At 44.3% G+C, this 20,621-nt stretch overlaps 1 protein-coding gene across 1 annotated transcript in view; it reads right to left on the reverse strand.

Annotated features, from left to right (window-relative positions):
- ALPK2 (alpha kinase 2) overlaps window positions 1-20,621 on the reverse strand; it is an 88,404-nt gene that overhangs the window by 19,061 nt on the left and 48,722 nt on the right. The window contains exons 4-9 of the mRNA XM_063076688.1: window positions 16,615-16,762; window positions 11,407-11,534; window positions 11,274-11,309; window positions 6,797-7,071; window positions 5,172-5,260; window positions 1,510-1,727 (exon numbers count right to left, since the gene is read on the reverse strand). Coding sequence (XP_062932758.1) covers window positions 1,510-1,727; window positions 5,172-5,260; window positions 6,797-7,071; window positions 11,274-11,309; window positions 11,407-11,534; window positions 16,615-16,762 — 894 coding nt within the window. The remainder of the gene's footprint in view (window positions 1-1,509; window positions 1,728-5,171; window positions 5,261-6,796; window positions 7,072-11,273; window positions 11,310-11,406; window positions 11,535-16,614; window positions 16,763-20,621) is intronic.

A 20,621-nucleotide genomic window follows, 5' to 3' on the forward strand; every position in this document is an offset into this window, starting at 1 on the left:
GAGTGCATACAAAAACTGGTGAAGTCTAAGGAAGGTCTGCAGTGTACGTAGTTATATGGTGCCAATGTCTATCTACTGGTTTTGATCACATTCTGTAGTTATGTAGGCGAAGCTGGTGAACTGTACGTAGGGAATTCTCTGTATGTTTTTGCAAATGGGGTAAAGGTTTTACTCTCTCATTTAATCCTCACGACTACCCCATGTGGAAAGTACTGAGGCACAGAGAGGTAAGTAATGTGCCCGAGGCTAACAGCCAGGAAGTGTCGGTGCAGGGAACAGAACCCAGAGGGGTCTTGCTCACCACCCTGCTCCAGCTAGAGCGAGCTGGGGATCCTTGAATACGATGATCTGATATTTAGCAGGCCTACAATAGTGTAGTTCAGGTTTTTCTTAACAGCATTATTATTGGGGAAGAAAAAGGAATAGGGAAACCCCTGCGGCAGAAGCTGTTGGTGCCCCACCCATTGCCATCACCCTGGCCACTTCTGTGCACCTCGCTCCACCTTCAGGTGCCACCACCAGCATTTCTTGTCTTGAGAACTTCCTCTGATCATGCCTTGCCCAGCCTGGCTTGCCCATGTGGCAGATGGTGAGTGCAGGGGAGTTAATGCCCCACCAGGAGCAGCTTGCCACTTGTGGCAATGGTAGCTGGTGTGCAAACATCCCTGCCCCTTGCTCCTGAGACGGAATGATTCTGAGAAGTGTGTTCTCCCCAGGCTCCCAGCGGAGTGAGTACCAGTTGCCCACAGCAGAAACTGGCTGTGTAATAACAAACCTATTGGCTGCCTTCCCTTCCTGGGTCCCACTTCCCCACTCCCCTACTAGTGTTTCCTGGGATTCCCTCCCAAATAAGCTACAGATTTGTACTCAGATACTTGTCTCTGGACTTTCTCTGGGGGTACCCTAATTATGACATTCCATCATCATATAGGAAATGGTATTCCTAAAAATTTGTGTATAAGTTGAAAACATACTGTAAATTCACCAGGGGAGCTTAAAGTCCAAAGCATTCTAAAGACCCTTTCACCTATTGAGAACAAAATCCTACATCTTTTTTTGGTTTTTTTTGGTGGCTGGAAGTACAGGGATCGAACCCTGGACCTCGGTGTTATCAGCACTACGCTCTAACCACCTGAGCTAACTGGCTGGCCCAAATACTACATCTTAATTTATCTTTTGGTACATCTGGATTTTCATATATACTTCTGAGTTTGCACCCACTGAATATATAACAACAAAGCCAGTCTCTGGTAACCCGTTGTAACAGGAAGGCATTATTGGCATAAATTATTAACATGAACATTATTACTCCATTTGGCTGGTCATTCAGGCTCCTTTGTCAAGCCTTGTTTCTGATCAGACATTAGTAACCCCTTCTGCAGGTAAAGGTGCTTAAAGGCACCCAGCAGACTGCCACCTCCCCTCCCCACCCACCCTCTCCCCATCCTGTCCTAGGAACACCCCAGGCCCACAGCGTCCCTGCAGCCTGGGCCAAGCTGCTCCCCTCACCCTGCATGTCCGTAACCAGCAGGCAGCCACTTGTTTTCTGGTACACCCAGTGCTGGAAGGTACAACATTTCTGGCCAGCCTCTGATTCTCTTCTCAGGAAGTTTATTTCCTTCCCGTCCCTGATGGAATACTTCACAAATTCTCCAATCAGCTCCTCCTCCACTGTTGCATAAGGGATGTTGTTCTCAGGTCGATGGATAAGAAAAATAGGAATGATCCTGGCAGGGAAGAGAACAGAGGCACACATCAAGTTCTCAGATGGGAAGAAAAGCTACTGGTGCTTTCTATCCTCACCTGGAGCAATAGGGAGCTGTAGAATCAATCTCCTAGTTCCATTAGATTTAGACTAAAAATCCCTCCAATGATTATGCAATGAGTAAGAGTACATGTTTCTGGCTTTTACCTGTTTTTAGAGTTGGTTAGAAATCCTTTCCTGGGATGGAGTCTAATTGCTTATGTAGCAATGAATATATTCATTGTAGTCATATCTTAATGACTCATTGGTCATAATCCATCCATCCAGCCTTCCTGCCTTTCATCTATCCATCTATCCATCCATCCATCTTTCCTTCTTTCTATTTACCCATCCATCTGTTGATCCTTCTTTCCTTCCATTCGTTCAGTCAACAAATATTCATTCAGTGGCCTCTATGTGTCAGATGCTCTTTCAGGTGCTGTCCACAAAACAGCAGTAAAGAAAACAAAGACTCTGATCCCATGGATCTTACATTTAAATGAAGGAGACAGACAACAAACAAGTAACTGTATGTTGCTAAGTGCTAGGTGGAAAAATAAAGCCATGGAGAGGAGTTTGGTAGCACAGGGGTGGAGAAGGGGCTGCTATTTTATTTAGGGGGGTCAGAGAAGTCCTTGCTAATTAATAAAGAACATTTGAGCAGAAACCTGCAGGAAGTGGCTGAGGGGTGGGGGGACCACGAGGATATCTATGGCAAGAGCATCCCAGGTAGAAGGAAAAGCAAATGGAAAAGGCTCCAGGGTCTGTTCAAGGAGTGGCAAGGGCCCTGTGTGGCTGGAGAGCAGTGAGCAGGGGGGAGAGGGGCAGGAGGCGAGCGAGGGCAGAGAGGGAGCAGGAGGCCAGGCCTTGGGGACCCGGTAGGCTGTGTGGAAAACTTTGTACTGAGTTGGAGGAGAGGCCATTGGAGGGTTTGGGGCAAGGGAGGGACACGCTCAGACCCCTGTGTTACAAGGATCACTGTCACTGTGTAGAGACCAGGCTGTGGGGGGCAAGCGCAGAAGCAGGCAGCCCCACAGGGAGGCTACGCAATAATGAAGGCTGCGGGAAGTGGAGAATTGATCAGACCCCGGGTGTATGTGTCAGCATTAATGCATTCACTGTTAGATCATCCTAGATGATTATTTCATACCTGCTTCTCTGTCCTCAAATCACCGGCATCTCCTTCCCCAAGCTCACTCTTAGCTTCCTGTTTATTGTGAAAACTGAAGCAATCAGAAAAGAACTTCTAAAAGCTGCCCCCACCATCTGTCCCCATCTTCCAAGGTCCATGTCCACATGCTCCCTCCCTGTACTGTGACGAGCTGTCCCTGCTCCTACCTGACCCATCTCTCTACTGGTGCTCTGGATCCGAGCTCCTCTCACTACTCGAGGTACTGCTCCAGCGATTGTTCCCCACTGTCCCCCCATCGATAGCTCCCTCTGCAAAGCCATTCCCAAGAGCACAGCAGTGTGCTGTAATAACTGTACACAGCATGATGACCCTCAGCCCACTCCAGCTACTGGCTCACAGTTTGCATCAAAACTCAAATCCGCTGTGGACTCACTGTTTCAGATCCCTTCCCTCCCATTTTCTCCTGCACCTCCCGAAGGAGCTTTCTCTCTAACAAAGCTTCTGCTAATGGCATCACAACCAACATGTTGCTCTGTCTAATGGCTTCTCTCAGCCCTTGCCTTGCTAGCTCTCAGCAGCTCTGGACATAGCTGATCTCTCACTTCTTTCTGAAACACCTTCCCGTGGCTTCCAGAAGCCCACTTCCCCTTGGTTTTCCTCTGCTTCTCTGGCTACCTCTTCTCTGTCTCCTCTGCTGTTTCCTCCTCATCTCCGCAACCTTTGGACTCTGACATGCCCTGGGACAGCTCTTCTCTCTCTGCACACCCTCCCTAGTGACCTCCTTGCTTTAAACACCACTCATATGCAGACCACTTCCACACTTCTATCTCCAGTCCAGACCTCTCCTGTAAGTTCCTGACTCACATTTCCCTGGGTCTACTCACTGTCTCCATGTGATGTCTAACAGGCATCTCAAGTTTAGCACGGCAAAATGAACAGCTCATTTGTCCCTGCCTTAAAGTCGATGGGGGCGTGATGGTTGGCGTCGATCTTCTTTGTAAAGTCCCACAAGAGCCCTTCAATGAAGATGCCTCAAAAATGGTTTTAAGCCAGGATCTTTAAAGGTAAACATATAGGGCAATCCTGAACAACTTGGTGGCCAGACCGAAACTTAGAGATCAGTCTGGTCATTCATAGTTTGGTGTTCTTTTCCTCATAAAGGGTCCCAAACAGTGTAAGAGTCAAGCCACATGAAACTCGGGTCTGTCCTCGCTGCAGCGCACTGGGGTTGTGTACGTGGTGGGACTGATGAGTGGGCTCAATCTTCCCTTCCTTGAGGAAGGACTGAAGAGGACAGAGACTGGGAAGAGGGGGGACTTAAGAAAAAGAATGGGTGAGTTCTCAAGACACAAATCCTTAACTCTGTCCAGGTGACAGAAAAGCAATTGTAAGTGGGTTTTCTTTGCGTTACATTAATTTTCTTGAAGTTGCTGAGAAATAAGTATGTTAAGCATTTATTGACAAAGAGCAGAAAGTATTAGACTTTATCCATGATATGCCCATCATACCGCCTCAGGGAAAGTATTTTCCCCACTTTGTGAGTTAACAGAGACGATATAGACAAGAATTCCTTCCTTCTTTCTTCTTGTTGTTTTTACTGATATATAAATGGCTGCTCTGTCTGAAATTTCCATCGTGCACTGGTACAGCGCTTTCTCTTGCCACTTAAGCACGCAAATATGATCTCAACCAGATAAACAGAATGGTCAACACGAGCTCCAGACTCCCCCCAAATTTGCTTGGGCCAATAAATATTTAGGCAATGAGTGGATAAAAGTAGTCTGTGCAATTTATTTCTGTAGGATTCTAGGAAGTGGGTACTGTGTTTCTGATCACCCCTCCGCTTCCCTGATACATCACCGTATCTTATTTTTATCATAGGACTAATTGTGTTGCGATGTTTTCTTGTTCTCTTGTATTTGCTTATTGTTTAGACTATGTAATATCCATGAGAGTAGATACCCTTTCTTTTTCTATTTAACGTGGTAGTTTCATTTATTGAATGAATTAATCCATTCATTCATCCATCAACCCATCAATCCATCTATTCAATCATTCAACTATCCATATATACATACACAAATTTAAAGAATATTTATCAAGTATCTCTCTGTAAGACTCTGGAGACCCAGCAAGAAACAGGATAGTGGCCACATGATCCCTCATGGAGCATACAGACTGAGAGACTAAGCAAAATGCTTGTCCTACTGGTCCTTCTCATCCTCTCATCCCTCCAGACCCTCCCAGTCCTCAGCAAGTCAGGGGTGGTAACACAGACAGGGTAAACACACTTACTCTGGCACTTCTCCAAAGCCTTCCAGAGGCTGTGCTTCAGCAGCATAGATCTTGGCATAGTATCTGGCAGTATTTTGAACATAGCATTCCTATATCACCCAAACACATGGGGAATTCAGGTGATTAGAAGAAATTCAGACAGAGTCTTGCCCAGAAAGACTATTCAGTAGATTTCCCAATATAGGTTAAGGCAATGGATTCCCAAATCCCCTGGCTGGGGTCACAGAGGCAACAATTATTGCAACCTAGAGTTGGCCACTTACAGAGGAGCTCGGAGACATGAAGGAACTATCCAGTTGAAGGTCAAGAGGTCTCTGGGGTCAGCTGTCCCTGAGCTATAAAATTTCTAGAACCAGCATGGCTGAAGTCCACCCCTACACTAAGGGGACTGCCCCTCACAGGATGTTAGGTAGTGCTCGGGCCCTGCTGGGCTTCCTGTGACATCTCCCATTGCAATTCCTTTCCAAAGGTGTAATCTGAGTAATAAATAATAAACTCCTTGACAAGATTTCTGGCTTAGGAAAAGCAAAGTGGATTCTGCTTCCTACTCTGTGGGGCCTTTGTGGGTGGGAGTCTGGATGCTGGGGGATTTTCCATGACTGGGTCATACTTTAGATAGAAGAAATACTCAATGAAAGGAAAGAAAAAAGAGGGGTGGATTCGGAGGAGAAAAGAATGCAATTGGCAAACTCCTATACTCGGAGAAGAGTCCCCCGTGACATTGCCACACCTGAGAATCATGGATGGTTAATGTTTGACAGTATCCAAGAGATTTATCTAAGTTTAACCTATTAATTTGATGGGAAAATATAAGAAAGGGCACATAGTTTGTGAAAGACCTAGACCCGACTCTCCTGGCAGCTTAGCCAGTACTGGTATCATGACTGAAATACAAGGGTACTTCAAAAAGTTCATGGAAAAATAGAATTAAAAGATAATGCAAATCTTTCCATGAACTTTTTGAAGTGCCCTCACACATGGATCAAGGTGGGGGCAAGCTAATGCTCTCTTTCCTCCCCTCTCACCTCAAGTGTCTATGACTCAATAGCATAGAGAGGTGGTGGTAACTCAGCCGGAGACCTGGGTCAATCTCTTCATAGTTTATAAGATGACGTTGAACCAAACTCAGGAAGGCAGGAAACAAGACAAATACTGACTTTTCTGAATACACTTCACCCTCCTCTCTCTCCAAAAAACAAACCAAAACAAAACACTCCAGAAACTAGTGCCAATTTCATCTGTCCTTGGGGATCCTGGCATGTGGTGGAGCTTAGAACCCTTCTTTCCATATCATCCTGTGTCCAAGTAGATTCAACCCCCCAGGGATCTCATGGGACTTCCTACGAACAAAAATAATCACATCCCAGGTCAGAATTGGTGAGGTGTCTCCAGGCATTGGCTGAATCCCAACTGGCTGGCATGAGACTAAGACACTCCTCCTGAGAATGAGAAGTGATTGCCAGCATTCAGCCTTAATCCAGTGGTGCCCTATCGCTGCACCCGGAAAGAAGAAAAACACCCTTTTGGAGACACTCCTATCAATTCTCAGTGTGATTTTTTTCATCCCATGTTATCATGGGTCCCTCTCATACCTGAAGTGATATCTTTTGGGCAGACGGACCCACCTGGGCAGCCAGTTTGTAGTTCCTTTGGATGAGCTCATCGTTGTTTCTGGTCCCATGGGCGATGGCGTTGTGTACCTTGAGCACACAGGCATGGCCAGGCTGGAAGACGGGCATGAGGCCCTGCATCACTTTGCTGCGGAAGGCTTTGCGGTGGACCCCTTCTCCAAAGTGCAGCTCCTCCGTGGCAATCTGCCCGTGCAGGCGGTCCCCGAAGTATCTGTCGTTGAGAAAGTCTTCTTTGAAGATGAGCTGGCTGAATTCAATCTCCTCATATCCTAAAACATAGCACAGCTTTGGTTGGATGGAATATCCCCCAACCCTGCTCCTTGGTCTACTGCATGCAATGAGTGTTCCCACACAAAGACGACGACAAGGTTGCCCTGAAGAACCCAGAGGGAGAAACTGCACTTCACTCCCAACAGAGGCAGAGCTGAAAGAAGAGATGGGTGGGGGGTGAGGAAGAGACAGATCATTGGATGACCATGCAGGAGGATCAGCGTGAGGCCCCGATGGATCAGATGCGAGGGGAGATCGGCTGGAGCAAAACTGGGGAGACCAGGAAAAGAACTTTAAACAGGTCTGGGAAATATAAGCAGAACCATTCAGGGTAACCAAAGGCAAGTTGAGAAGATGGGCAAAGTGTAGAAGAGGGAGAAAGGACCAATGATATGACCTGATATATCACATCAAACTTTTTCCATTATTGCCCCTACCCAGGATGCCCTCCATGAAAATTTAACACCACAGATCTACTATATATCTGCTTGTGTGCCCTATGTGTATCTATGATTTATACACACAAAAAGCTAAGATTTTTGTTGACTCCCAAGAACCAATTTTGGCCCTCTTGGGGGAAAAGCTGCCTCCACTGAGAAAGCACGTAATATAAGAAATAGGTAGGCAATAAAAACAAAACAACAACAGCAAAAAGTTAAAAAATTGCCTTTGAAGAGAGTGAAAAAACAAGTAGAATTATTTTGGATTTATTTGGAAAAAAAAAGAATGATTTTCTGAGTTTTCTAGCAGCTGTTTTTTCAGACTGGATTCTACCCATGTTTCAAATAACAATGGATTCAATCAGGATGTTCCGTTTTAAACTAAAGATGAACGAATCAGACTTCTGATTTGTGCAGAGAAGAAAATCAGATGGCTTTCAAGGAAATTAGATTGTTTGTGTTTTTTAAAACACCTTCCACTCCTCAAAGTTGTTAAAAACTGACATCCTTCTGAATGTTTAAAAGAAGAAAGAAATCATGGGCCATGTGAAAATCTCACTTCACATTTTTATACAGAATATTTAGAGAAATAGTTTCCTTTTCTTTTCAAAATATTGTCAAATCATATAATTTAAGAGTAACCTATGACTGATGCTAGCTATTAAAATGATAAGACATGGACTGATACTATTCATAAAGGGTATTGATTAATGTCTAAGCCTAGCTATTGCCAGAGAAAGGAAGGGGGTAGTTGGGCGATTTTCAAATAGAAAAACTGGGTGAAGAGCTAGAAACTGCCAGAAGAAAGAAGGCATTCAGAAAGATGCTCCAAACATTTTCACAAAGGCTAGCAGAGGACTGTGGGAGACCAGAATATGCCACCCCCAAATATGCTTCTTGGCAAAATAATTGTTGAGCTGAAGGCAATTAAGAAGCAACAAGAAAGCTCTCTACCCTCCCTCTATTTGCCTAAATCAGGACACAGATCTACAAAGACACCCTTAAATTGTGAAATCCAAATGCTCAACACAAAGGAACAGTGTGGAAACCTATGGTCACTGGTGGCAAAGACAGCACTGAGGTTGTAGTGGATTGAATTATGTCCCCCCAAAACTCACTGAAGCTTGAATTGTGTCCCCCAAGTTTTATGTATTAGAAACTTGGCCCCACACTGTGACTGTTAAGAGGGTGGGAAATCCTATTACGGTAACTGAAAGGTGGAACCTTGAAGAGGTGACTGGATTGTAGAACCATGAAGTAACTAATGGATTAAAAATGGTGGTCAGGGGTGTGATTCTGAAGGCTTTAAAAGAAGAGGAGAGTCTCTCATTCTGTTCTTTCTCTGCTCTCTCTGCTTCCACCGTCTTGAAACATGAGACCCCTGGGTCACTGTCACCACTACCAGATGGACTTTAGACTTCCCAGCCTCAGAAACTGTAAGCAATCAATGTTGTTTTCTTTATAAATCACCCAGTCTTAAGTATTTTGTTATAAGCAACAGAAATGGACTGATATAGAGGTAAAAAGAAAAGCAATCCATGAAAAGATTCATAAAATGTAATAACATCATTACATTGGGCTGGTTTGTGTTTCCTCTGGCACATCATTCATCTCTGACTTTCCAATGAGCTTAGTTTCCTTAGTTTTTTAATTATATATCAATTTGTAAAATGTTATTTGTTCCTCCTATAGAGAATTAAATTAATAAAATGTTTAGAGAGAGATTTTCAAATAAAAAAAGTTTAATTAAAAGTAATTTTCAGCTTCTTCATCTGAAGGTTATAAGGGTAAGGTGAGGCCAGGTATGGTCTCCTGGGCCTGGTGAGTCCACTAAACTGGGACCCCCAGTCATGGGGTCAGAAGCTGGGAAAACGTGATGTCATCAAGCTCCAAACCCAAACTCCATAGTTGGAGTCACCAGGGTACAACAGCAGCACCATTTCTACCAGGTGACGAATAGCTTATCCCCACTGGGGTCTCATTTCTGACTGGTGAAAACTTTGAGAAATGAGTTTATGCAAGCGTGAATTGACAAAGTCATAGCAAGTATCTGAGATGTGAATGCTAATCAATGCTAAGACGCTGGTGAAACAGAGACTCCCTTCTGAGAGTCCTTTTGTTTTTTGAAGGATAAGAAAGAAGGGGATTTTTTTGTGTGTGTGCATATTTTGACTTTTGGGGAGGTGGGAGCAAAATGGGGGAAGGATTTTAGATTACAGCACAAGTACAAGTACGCTACACACTAAAGACAGGTATTCAGCATTTGAATAGGTTTGTGAAGATCTTGTATTTATCTTTACTTTTTGTTTTTAACATTTACTTGTACATATTTGTGGGGTGCAGTGTGTTGTTTCAATTCATGCATATACCGCACCATGATTCACTGAGCATAGACAGCATGGTTTTGTGCCCATTAGTCCACTACTTGTCCTAACGTTTATTATTTTGGATAAATATCACAATATTTGCTAGAACATTTCTAAGTTGAGATCTCAGTTTCTTACTTTTTTAATTTACTTATATATTTTTTAAAGATGACCGGTAAGGGGATCTTAACCCTTGACTTGGTGTTGTCAGCACCACGCTTACCCAGTGAGCTAACTGGACATCCCTATATGGGATCTGAACGTGTGGCCTTGGTGTTATCAGCACCACGGGCTGGCCCACAGTTTCTTACTTTTAAATTACTGGATGTCAGTGCATTTTGATTACTACTATTGTCCTGTTTTCACAGAGATTTCAGGTGTTTTGTTTGCTTTAAAAATTAGCACATGCAGTAAATCTTTAAGATGCTAACTCCATTTAAATTATCAAGAGTTTTATCCATAGCTCTCCTAAAACTGCCCCGGGGTCCTACCCTGTGCTAAGAGTTGTGGTGACCTGGGGGTGAGGAGGTCTGCAGAGGCGTGAGCTCCTTGCCCCAGCTCCTGAGAGCTGCTTATGGGCATCTCTTCCCAGCTCCCCGATTTATGATGTCACGTTGGTAGTTTAAAATTGGCCATGCTGAGATTATTTACACCATGGAAATTGGAAAACTCTACAAATCAGGGCTTCCCCACCCCAGCAGGTTGTTAAATATTTGCCAGCACACCACTGGGTAGGGGTGGGCATGGGTGGGCATAGATAGGTGGGCGAGTAATTTTCCTTAAGAGGAAATACACGGCAAGGCTGGATCCCACCAAACCATGGAAAGCTGAATGGGTGGCCCTGCAGCACCGTGTGGGTCAGAGGCAGTGGCTGGTGGGCCGTTGCTATACCTGTTAGGCTGAAAGAAAGCATGAAACCCATCTTTCATTTTCACTATGATGCAAACACATGGAGTCGTTCTCCACATGCCTCCTCTCTTGGGGAATCTGCTCAGCTAGGCAAACTGAAAAGGGAACTGAAGAAAGAAAACATGCTGGGCCAGTGCCAGGCTGAAACCCCATGTGGAAAGGCTGAACCACACTCAGTGCTTAAAGGACAAGGTCAAATCTAAGTCCCCCTCCATGTGTTCCCCAAAACCACACTGCTGCAGTCTCATCTTGTACATGACACTCTGCTGGATATTTGCAGCCTAATAGAATTGCAATGGGAAGTAGGGCCCTCATGACCCCGTTGGAACAGCGGATGAATTGTGTGCATTCTCCGGTCGTTCGTGGCTCTCTCCCGCCGGGTCGGAAGAGCCCAGGGGAGGGATGCTGCCACCGTTTGCTCCAGGAGCCATTGCACGCTATAGGGAAAGCCCACTGCCTCTGACAGGCAGACCCAGGTTGGCTTACCTCTTACATCCTGGTGACTTGAAAGCTGTCTGAGAACTAGAAGACAGAGAGGAGGATGACTTCAGTACAAATGTCCATTCTGAACCGGCAGGGACTAGTGGTTTTTGTTTGAAACCAGAAAGCTGGGGTTTACCTTCGGCTGTGAGGTTAAACTCAGCAGTCACTTTTCCATAGCTGTTCTTGATGCAGCAGTAATAGTGACCCTGGTCCTTCTGACTGGCTTGAGCGATGGCAAAGGAAACAGTGGAGTTGTCCCCTGCACTGTAATAAGGGATGTTAACATTTACACACGTCATCATTCTAAAGGTGCACTTTTCTAATGTACTTAAGGAGACAGAAACAAACACTTTCCCTGCCCTCATGTTTTCAGGCAATGGGCTGGCTAAAGGACAGGATCGCCATAAGCTGTTTAAATAAGTTACTCCTCCATAGGGAGGGTCATTACATTTTAGTATGACACCCTCACTCCAATAGGCCACATGAATACAAAGAAACATCTACGGGGGTTAACTGCCCCGAGAGCAAAGATTGGAATTGTGAATTCTGGGTGCTGTTGTTAACATTTCTGCTCAGAATTCACCTCAATTATGTTACTAATCCAGGTTTCCTGTACTTGAAGGAAATCTGATAACTCCAAATCCAAACCCAAACAGACACAATAAAGGACAAGAGAAAGAGGTCCTTTGCTTTTAAGGATTCATGAATGAGGGTTCTTTTAAACAGTGTACTCTCTGCTGAAGCCCAACCACCCACCCAATCACCCACTCGATATTATTAAGTTCCAGACACTGTTCGATGAACACAAAAACTGTTGGTGGTGGTGGTGATGATGATGACAGCTAACGTGTATTGAACACTTGGCACACACCAGGCATTGTTCTATTTCACGTTGTCCCCAGAACAATCCAATGAGAGAAGTACAATTACTATTCCCAGTTCACAGATGAGGAAACTGAGGCATAGAGAGATTTTTTTTTTTTAAGCAAATGATCGTGACTTTGTTAAGTTGCCTCTCCAAGTAAATTACGGTTCTAATCCTCAAGTCTGGGATAATTTGAATTATGGTGAGAGCCACAATCCTTATTCCAAAATCTCAGACAAAAAACTTACTTTGCATTAAAAAATGATATTCAAATATTCTAGTTTTGTTCTTTATAATAAATTTTATTTAAACATTCACTAAGATTGCATACGTGTATGTGCAGTGCCTGTTTCAGTTTTGGTTAATTTCATAGTTTAACAACAAAAATCCACTTATCTTGAGTTTTTCTCTGTTGCACCTTCAACAAAAGTGTTCATTATTGGTTGTTTTTTCAATAGATCCCAAGTCTCTGATTTATAAGTGACTCTTCTGGAATGTACCAGTGGTTTAAAACAAGATCCACTAAATTATAATACTTCCTCCACTGATGGGGCCTTTGAACATAACCTGAATGCATGGTTAAAATGGACATGGACAAGCCCAGTTAAAAGGGGAAGATTTCCTAGCAGGACAGTAAAACGCTGAGTGAGTCTGCAAGGGGGCTGGTGGAATGTCCTTCTCCAGGGCTCCAGGGCTCCAGGGCTCCACAGCCCAGCGCAGTGTTTCTGTCACTGAAAGAAGTCAGGATCCACCTGAAAAACTGGGGAATTGTCCCATGAAAATTTTCCTTCCAGCCTAGAAATACTGCAATACTTGGCCCAGAACCAGGAAGATATTTTTCTGTCTCAGCCCATCACTCCCACCCAAGGCTTTCTTCTGGGAGGAATGACTTCAGACTCACACAGGCCTGGATTCCGATCCTGAGGCTGAACTCAGGCAAGTTACTTAGGCTCCCACCTTCAGCCTCCTCGTCTGTGAAATCAGAAAGAGCAAGATCACCTTTTAGATGTGTTGTGAGAAGAAACTGACACTAGCTATGGGAAGCTTTATCAAAAAGCCTAGCCTCGTTAGTGGTCATTTACCATTAGCATGGGGAGCAGTAGTATTGCTGGGCTTTCTCCATGAAAGAAAATTATCTCTTTAAATTCCCAAGAGTTATGTTCAACAGCATGTGTTGAGTGTCAGCCATGTGCTTAGTATTGGGGGATTCAATGATGGGAAAAAAGGCACAGTCCTTGCCCCTGAGGACCTCCTAGTCTCAGAGGAGATGGATGCTGTGGATTGAATGTCCCCCACCCCAAACTCACTGAAGCTTCAGTTATGTTCCCCATAGTTCCAAGTATTAGAAACTTGGTCCCCACTGTGACTGTTGGGAGGGTGGGGAATCCTATTATGGTCATTGAAAGGTAGGGCCTTGAAGAGGTGATTAGATTGTAGGACCACGCTGTAGTGAATGGATTAGTAATGGTGGTCAGGGACATGGTTCTGAGGGCTTTAAAAGGAGAGCACATGAGGAGCTCTCTGTCTCTGCTCCACTGTTTTCTGCCATGTGAGACCCCTGCATTGCTGTAAAGCCATCACCAAAAAAAAAAAAAAAAACTCTCACCAAATGTATTTCCTGGATTTTGGACTTCCCAGCCTCTGAAACTGTAAGCAATAAATTTTGTTTTCTTATAAATTACCCACTTCCAGGTATTTTGTTATAAGCAAGAAAAACGGACTAATTCAATGGACAAAAGAAAATACCAATACATCTGTGGAAAGTGAAAAAAGTGATCTTGCACCTTTTTGAACCAAGAGGGAAAAGTTCAGTTTCACATCCTGTTATCTTGTAAGGGACAAATATTTTTTACCTTAGGGGAGGAAATGGCCAAATGCAGACAGGGCTGAACAGGAGTGGTGGTTAGCTGCGGAGATAAATGCAAAAGAAGCCTATGTCCACAGTGCGATCAGAGTAACACGGCCAAGAATGAAATTGATGGAGGGAGAGTGTTCCAACCCAGGGACTTCTGAGAGAGCCCATCATCCATTACCAGCCCCAAGGAGCCAGGGGGAGGTGGCAGCACCCTCTGCACACCATCCACTCTGGGCTAAGTCCTTGGGTTGTCTTTCCTGTGGCCATCTGTTGAGAACTTACTCTCAGCAGCAGCCAGCTCGTCATTCACTGGTAGCCCAGCAGGAATGATGTATCTCCTTGACCTGGCTCAGCTGTCAGCCAGTGTACCCCATGTGGACAACCACCCTTTGAAAAAGCCCAGGGTATGCCGAATACCTCTCTCCCCAGAGTGTGGAGTGGATTCCTGGTTACCAAGAAGATAGTGATGGCCAGTGTAGCACTGGAGGTGCCAGTGTGTGATCTACATGGAGCCAGGACCTACCACTGCTCCACAGGTACTCAGAAAAAGCTTCTACTTTCTTCTTCTTGGTGTCCTCAGAGGATACTAGTCCTTGCCCTAGCCAAAGGAAGGTGCTCTGACACCTAATTTCCAAACTTTAGCCTGTTAAGGATAGCATCCAAAACTTGGGGACAAAGGCAAGAGGATGGTTGCATGTCCTTTGTAGGTCACTGTTCAACAGGCTCACCCAAGCATTATTTAGTTACAGGAGAATGCTCCTGTGTTGACTTTGCCGTTCACCATTTAAATAGAACCTCCCCAGACTCTTTTAAGTTACACGTTAACTTGTGGGTTTCTATGCAGTAGAAAAGATAACCCCCAAGTTTTATTACCTTTCAAACATTAACCAGTTTTATATCTATTTGAATATCTATTTCCGCATTCCCTTGCCTGATTGAGTATATAAACCTCCATTCCTCAAATGCTCCTTTGAACAGCTTTACTGGTTTCCTCATTATTTAATAAATTCAAGAAAACCTTTACTACCTGTTTATGTTATATTTGAGAGATTTCAACTCTGGAAATTATACCTCGACAAGGCAGTGAGATATTTCATAAAGGGACATGTAAAAGGAAACACTCAACTAGAAATAGGGGTGAGAGAAATTAGTTATCATTTGAAAACCCACCAAAAATATTGTAAATGATCTCTCAATATATAAAGGAGTTATGACTCCCAAATTGTCTCGTGTATTAGCATAGAGACGGCAAATGGGTCCCAGCAAGCTAGACACTGTCGCTGAGAAGAAATGAAGCAAACACCATTAGGAACGTGGAGGCCTTGCCCACATGCCATGAGCCGGTGGAATCCTAGAGCAAGGTTAGGCTTTTGTAAATACACCTCAAATGGAAGAGGGACCTAGAAGATTTAAGCACCTATTCTGAGCTTAGAGCAAGGCTGGTTAATTGGAAAACACTGACAACGCTGGTTAATTGTTCCTGGCTGACAGCATCAGAAAATAATTAAAATGAATAATTAGCACTTTTTCATAAAGCTCTAGGGAACCCCCTTGATTTAAATATTAAACCATTTTTTCTCCACTATAATTCTTCTTAACACATACACAAGACAGGCAGGATAATGGTGACGCTCTAGGCAAAGGGGCTTCATTATGTCAATCACAATCCAATTAGATTTTTCTGGAGTGATGTTAACAGATACGAAACTCAAACTCAAGTATTCCATTGTTGCATCTCGGAAATAATTTCCAGACGTGTCGCAAGCAGACATATTTGATTAATTAAACAGAAAACTCAGATTTTCTCATGTTTTCAGTCTGCTTATAACAAGATTACGGGAATAGAAGCATCTCCCATGACTCAGGGAGCTGAACTAGGACTTCCTGCAACAGAAAGAAGCTTCTGAGGCTTGAGCTGCACTGGTTTCCACTGAACCAGGCGATGTGTTTCTAGAATGTGTCAGATGAGCTTGAGTTCATCAGTTCACTTGAACAGGCCTGCGGTGCCAAGAAGGTGCCTTAGGAAGCCATTAACCAGGTTCGTTCCACACGGGCCATTCTCGGCAACAGTTCTCACTCGTCTCTTGCCTCGTTCTCCTCTCCTCTGATACCCCGTGACCCAGAAATAAACTGGTTGTCCCATCTTAGAGATGGCTGTGTGTCACCTTCCGTAGCTGTTCCTTTCCTGTAACCTCACGGATTGCTTTTGCCTTTTGATTCACCTTCTTGGTTTTGTTTGGCCTTTGCCTGATTAATGGGAATTTATGAAAACAGAAAACACACAAGCAAAATTCACAGGCATACAAAGGAGAGCTCTTTGACTTTAGGACCACAGAGCCTCAGCCTAGAATATTATTTGACATGTTCCTTGATTTTTAAAGTGTAATGAAATGTTCTGCGACTTCCTAAGACCACAGAACTCAAAGGTGCAGAGCTGGGGCAAGAACCCTCCACCATCGTCCCCATGCAGACATCCCTCACTTACTCTTCTTTTGTACTTTGAGCGTGGATTCTCTGCTTCGATTTTCTTTTTCACTTCCTATAATTTATTATTTTCTTTTACAACTGCATTGTGAAATAAATAAACAACAATTGTGAAAAGTAACCAGGGGCAAATATCTCACCTTCTCTGCACTTGCGCTATTGACTTTGAATCTTTTGTCCACCAGATGGTAGAATCTTCATGAATTTCTGCAAACTGGCAGCTTAGTTTTACATTTCCAGAGTGGTCAGGGAACATCTCGGCTTGGATCTTTTTCAGTAATACTGGAGCTAGAAAAAGAGATTTGCAGGTCAGGGTGGGCAAAAGACTTTCCCATTTTATCTCATTTAATTCTTATAACATTCCCCAGAGGCAGGGATAATAATTATTATCCCTAATTTATGGATGAGGAAACTGAGTATCTGAGAAGAGATGTGGCTTGCCTAAACATAAACGGGAGGAAAATGAACAAGTCGATCTAATAGAAAACTCTTGCTTTTTGTTACCTAAATTCCTTGGGTGAGGTCTGTAATACTCAAAGTGAAATAGAACGTGACAGATTTTTTTAAAAAGGGGATTATAGATACTTATTCTATAGTACTTGGTCTACATGAAGATGTGTTTAAATGATTATCAGATGAGCCAGGTCAAAAATCAGAGCTGGGGATTAGGGAGTAGAATAAAATCTGGATTATCAAGGGAATTGTGGTTAAGCCTCCAAAATGTAAAAGGCAACTCGACAATAAGTATTGGTTGAATTTGTTGAACTTTCAGGAGAGAACAGACCTATAGTTATTCGAAGTGGGAAAGGGTGAGGGGAAGGGGATTACGAAGTAATTGGGTAAGGAACACAAAGAATAATTACGATTTGTAATGATGACCATGCTAATAACATTGATTAGATCATCTCATGCTGTACACAAATACTGATAGTCAACTCTATACCCCATAAATATAGATAATCGAAAATAAATAAATGTTGGCTGAATATTCACCCGTCTTTTTCCCTCGGTCTCAGTTGTCTTTGCTGAAGATAGCCTAATGGATTGGAGTGATGTCTAGCACTTTCTTAATTTTGATCGGTGAGAACTTGGCATGCTGGGCAAATGTGTAATTAGCTGGGGCAGCCACTGGGTGGCAGCATAGACATTAGAACAAGAGGAGACGGAGGCCCCCGTGGAGAGGTCAGAACCATGTGGTAGGCAGTGAGATTACTGGAAGTGTGTCAGTCTCTTACCAACCAAGTGCCATGGCTCCAAGCTTTGGTAACACAAAAGTGCACCTCATTACAAAACATTATACATCCCACAGCCGAGCCCACAGTCACCAGTACTGAGGCTGTGTTTGATCCACGGACTCAGCTACCAAGGGGGTGAGAACGTCCCAGTGTTCAGTGTGCTTCCCCGTTCTGTCCTGGGAGCCAGCAGACACTGGGGTAACAGATGCTATTTTAATGGTAATTCTCTGCCCAGGAGGCCATAATGGGCTGTTTCGGTAACAAATCCTTCAACCAGAGAGTAGCCAAGAGTACTAACAAGATGATGGGAGCCAAGTGCATAATCGAGAGAGATGGAATATGCCAAGTGCCTACTGATGGCAAAATCCGTTTCTGGTCACCTGGCCCTGCTGGCCCCTGCCCGGCTGGGACTGTGTGCAGGTACCCAGTCTCAGACTCCTGGTCCAGATCTTGACCAAGCCCATTTCCCCATTTGGGCCGTTTCTCCAAGAGCCCTTCCCATCTTCATGGGTGATTTGGAGACACTGAAATGTTCCTAAGGCTGCCATAACCTGCTGTGAGTATTGAACAAAAAGAAAATTGGGGGATGGAGGGAGGGGCATAAAATGAGTGGCAGAACTAAATGGTGGTCTTTGGGAGATATGAAGCCGGCTCAGACAAGGGGCCTCCGGGCTTTGGAAAGGACCCCCGTCTGTGTGAGACAGAGGTAGGAATGCGGCTGAGCCAGCTGGAGGAAGCTTGGGCGTGTAGCAGGGTCATCTTCTGTGTACATTCCAGCCACGTGTCCGGGGAAAGCAATAGAGAAGTCCCCTGGTGAGTAGAAGTTGTCCTAAGCTCTGAATGTAGAAAAGGTTTCCTCGGTGTTTGTTTGATTTCTTTCGGAATTATCCAAGTCAGTCCCCACCCCCCCCAATACACACACTCCAGACTCCTACCCACCAGGTCACTGGTGGGAGGGCATTCAATCGGTGCTCCTTTGGAGATGGCAGGGTGGGTGCCAGACTGCACATTAGCCAGCAGCAGTGAGGAGGACTCAGTCTTACAACAGCCAGCACCACGAGAAGGAATGAGGACTTCTCCATCTGGTGCCTCATGAGTGGCAACTTCTTTTTTTTTTCTTGGCAGCTGGCCAGTAGGAGGATCTGAACCCTTGACCTTGGTGTTACAACACCACACTCCAACCAATTGAGCTAACTGGCCAGCCCCCATTTTTTTTTTTTTTTAATTTAAAAATAATGAAATAGGGAGCACATCTCTGACTCAGTTGGATAGTGTTTCCCGGATTGATCCTCATACTTGGCTCCCAATAAACGTTACTACATCAAAAAAGAAAGAAAGAAATTGTTATGGCTTACACTGGAAAAACAACCAAAAACCTCTGTGTGCTTGAGGAATTGGTCAGTAGACAGAAACCCATAATGAGCAAATAGAAAGCAATAAGTTAAAAAGAAAAAGCAGGCCATTGTCACGAGCAGCCCTCTGACACTGCCGTCCCAGATGGTAATTGCTGGAAGAGAATCATTGTCCCGTCACGTCATCATCTGTGTTGATTCATGTGGATTAGTGCACACAGCAGAGTCTTATTAATAATATGTCATGAAGTAATTATCACAAATAATTGGGGTCACCATATAAAATAGCATGTCCTTAGTAAATTAAGAAATATGTTGACCAAGCAGTTATTTACTAAGTCAGGACCATGGCTCTTTCAGTGGAATGACCTAATGCTGGGCTGTAGTTAGGATGGGGAGTTGTAATCCTAAAAAAGTGGATGCCAGTGTGCCAGGCACCTGTTTTCCTATCTTTCCCTGCAAAGAAAATCCCCACAGAGAAGAGAGGTGGCCCCAGTAGCACCTCCTCCAAAGCTGGGATAGAACCACAGGGTGGGGACCTACTGACGAGTGAGCAAAACCTGCCTTTGACTCCGTTTTGCTGTGGACTCAAGGTTAACCCAGGTGAGTGTCCCCTTCTGCTCCCTCTCCAAACGGCTGCCACCTTCCAGTGGAGGCCCTGAGTTCTCCAGAGAGGAGAGGCTGTGTGAACAAGGACCAGTCTTTCTTCTAAGATTAGGTTGGTATCAGCGCAGACACAATAACCTTGCGTCTTAACTAAGTTCTTAATTGATCTCATGGGCGTAATACTCGGCATAGAAATTGCCTTGTTTTTAATTTAACAATAATATTGATAATAAAAACCAGTAACTGACAACTGTGAGGGCTTCTGCTGGGCCAAGCACCATTCGGATTACTTTGCATTTTTATACCTGATATGAGTCCTAGTACCAGCACTCCCATTTTACAGGAAGGTAAGGCACCCAGAGGCTAAGGCATTTGTCTGAGACCACCCAGTTAGTGGCAGAGGCCAGACTTGAACCCAAGTAACCCAGCTCCTAATCGTACCCTATACCACCATGTTACAGTTTCCTCCCCACGGGCTTGAACACCTGCAAATGTTCCCTACTTTGAAGCTTTGCCCCTTGATGGTCTCCATGTCCTGGGCAGCACTGGTGACTGTCCTTCACTGCCACTTTGGGCTGGTCTGGCCTGGAAAAGTCTGTGGTCATCTCTATCCTGTGGCCTGCAGCCCTCCCAGAAAGCTGCCTGTGCTGTCTTTGCAGTCGTTAGTGCTTTGAGCAGTGTGCTGCTGTGACCATCAACTCTTCAACTGCAGTGGCTGCCTGGAAAGTCCTCTTTCCCACGAGTAACTTGAATAATCATGGACAGGAATTCCCAACAGATTGTTTCCTTCTAGCCAAAACCACTTTTGAGATCTTTTAAAACATTCCTTCATCCTCTTTAAATATGTTTCAAAACATATATACGGTACTAATAACCCAGTTGATACCCCCAAACTCTTCAGGAGGCAGTTTTATGTTTGATTCTTTCTGCAGCAGGGGCTGAAGGCCCATTCAA

Source organism: Cynocephalus volans, chromosome 13 (assembly GCF_027409185.1).
Source record: "Cynocephalus volans isolate mCynVol1 chromosome 13, mCynVol1.pri, whole genome shotgun sequence".
Taxonomy (NCBI): Eukaryota; Metazoa; Chordata; class Mammalia; order Dermoptera; family Cynocephalidae; genus Cynocephalus; species Cynocephalus volans.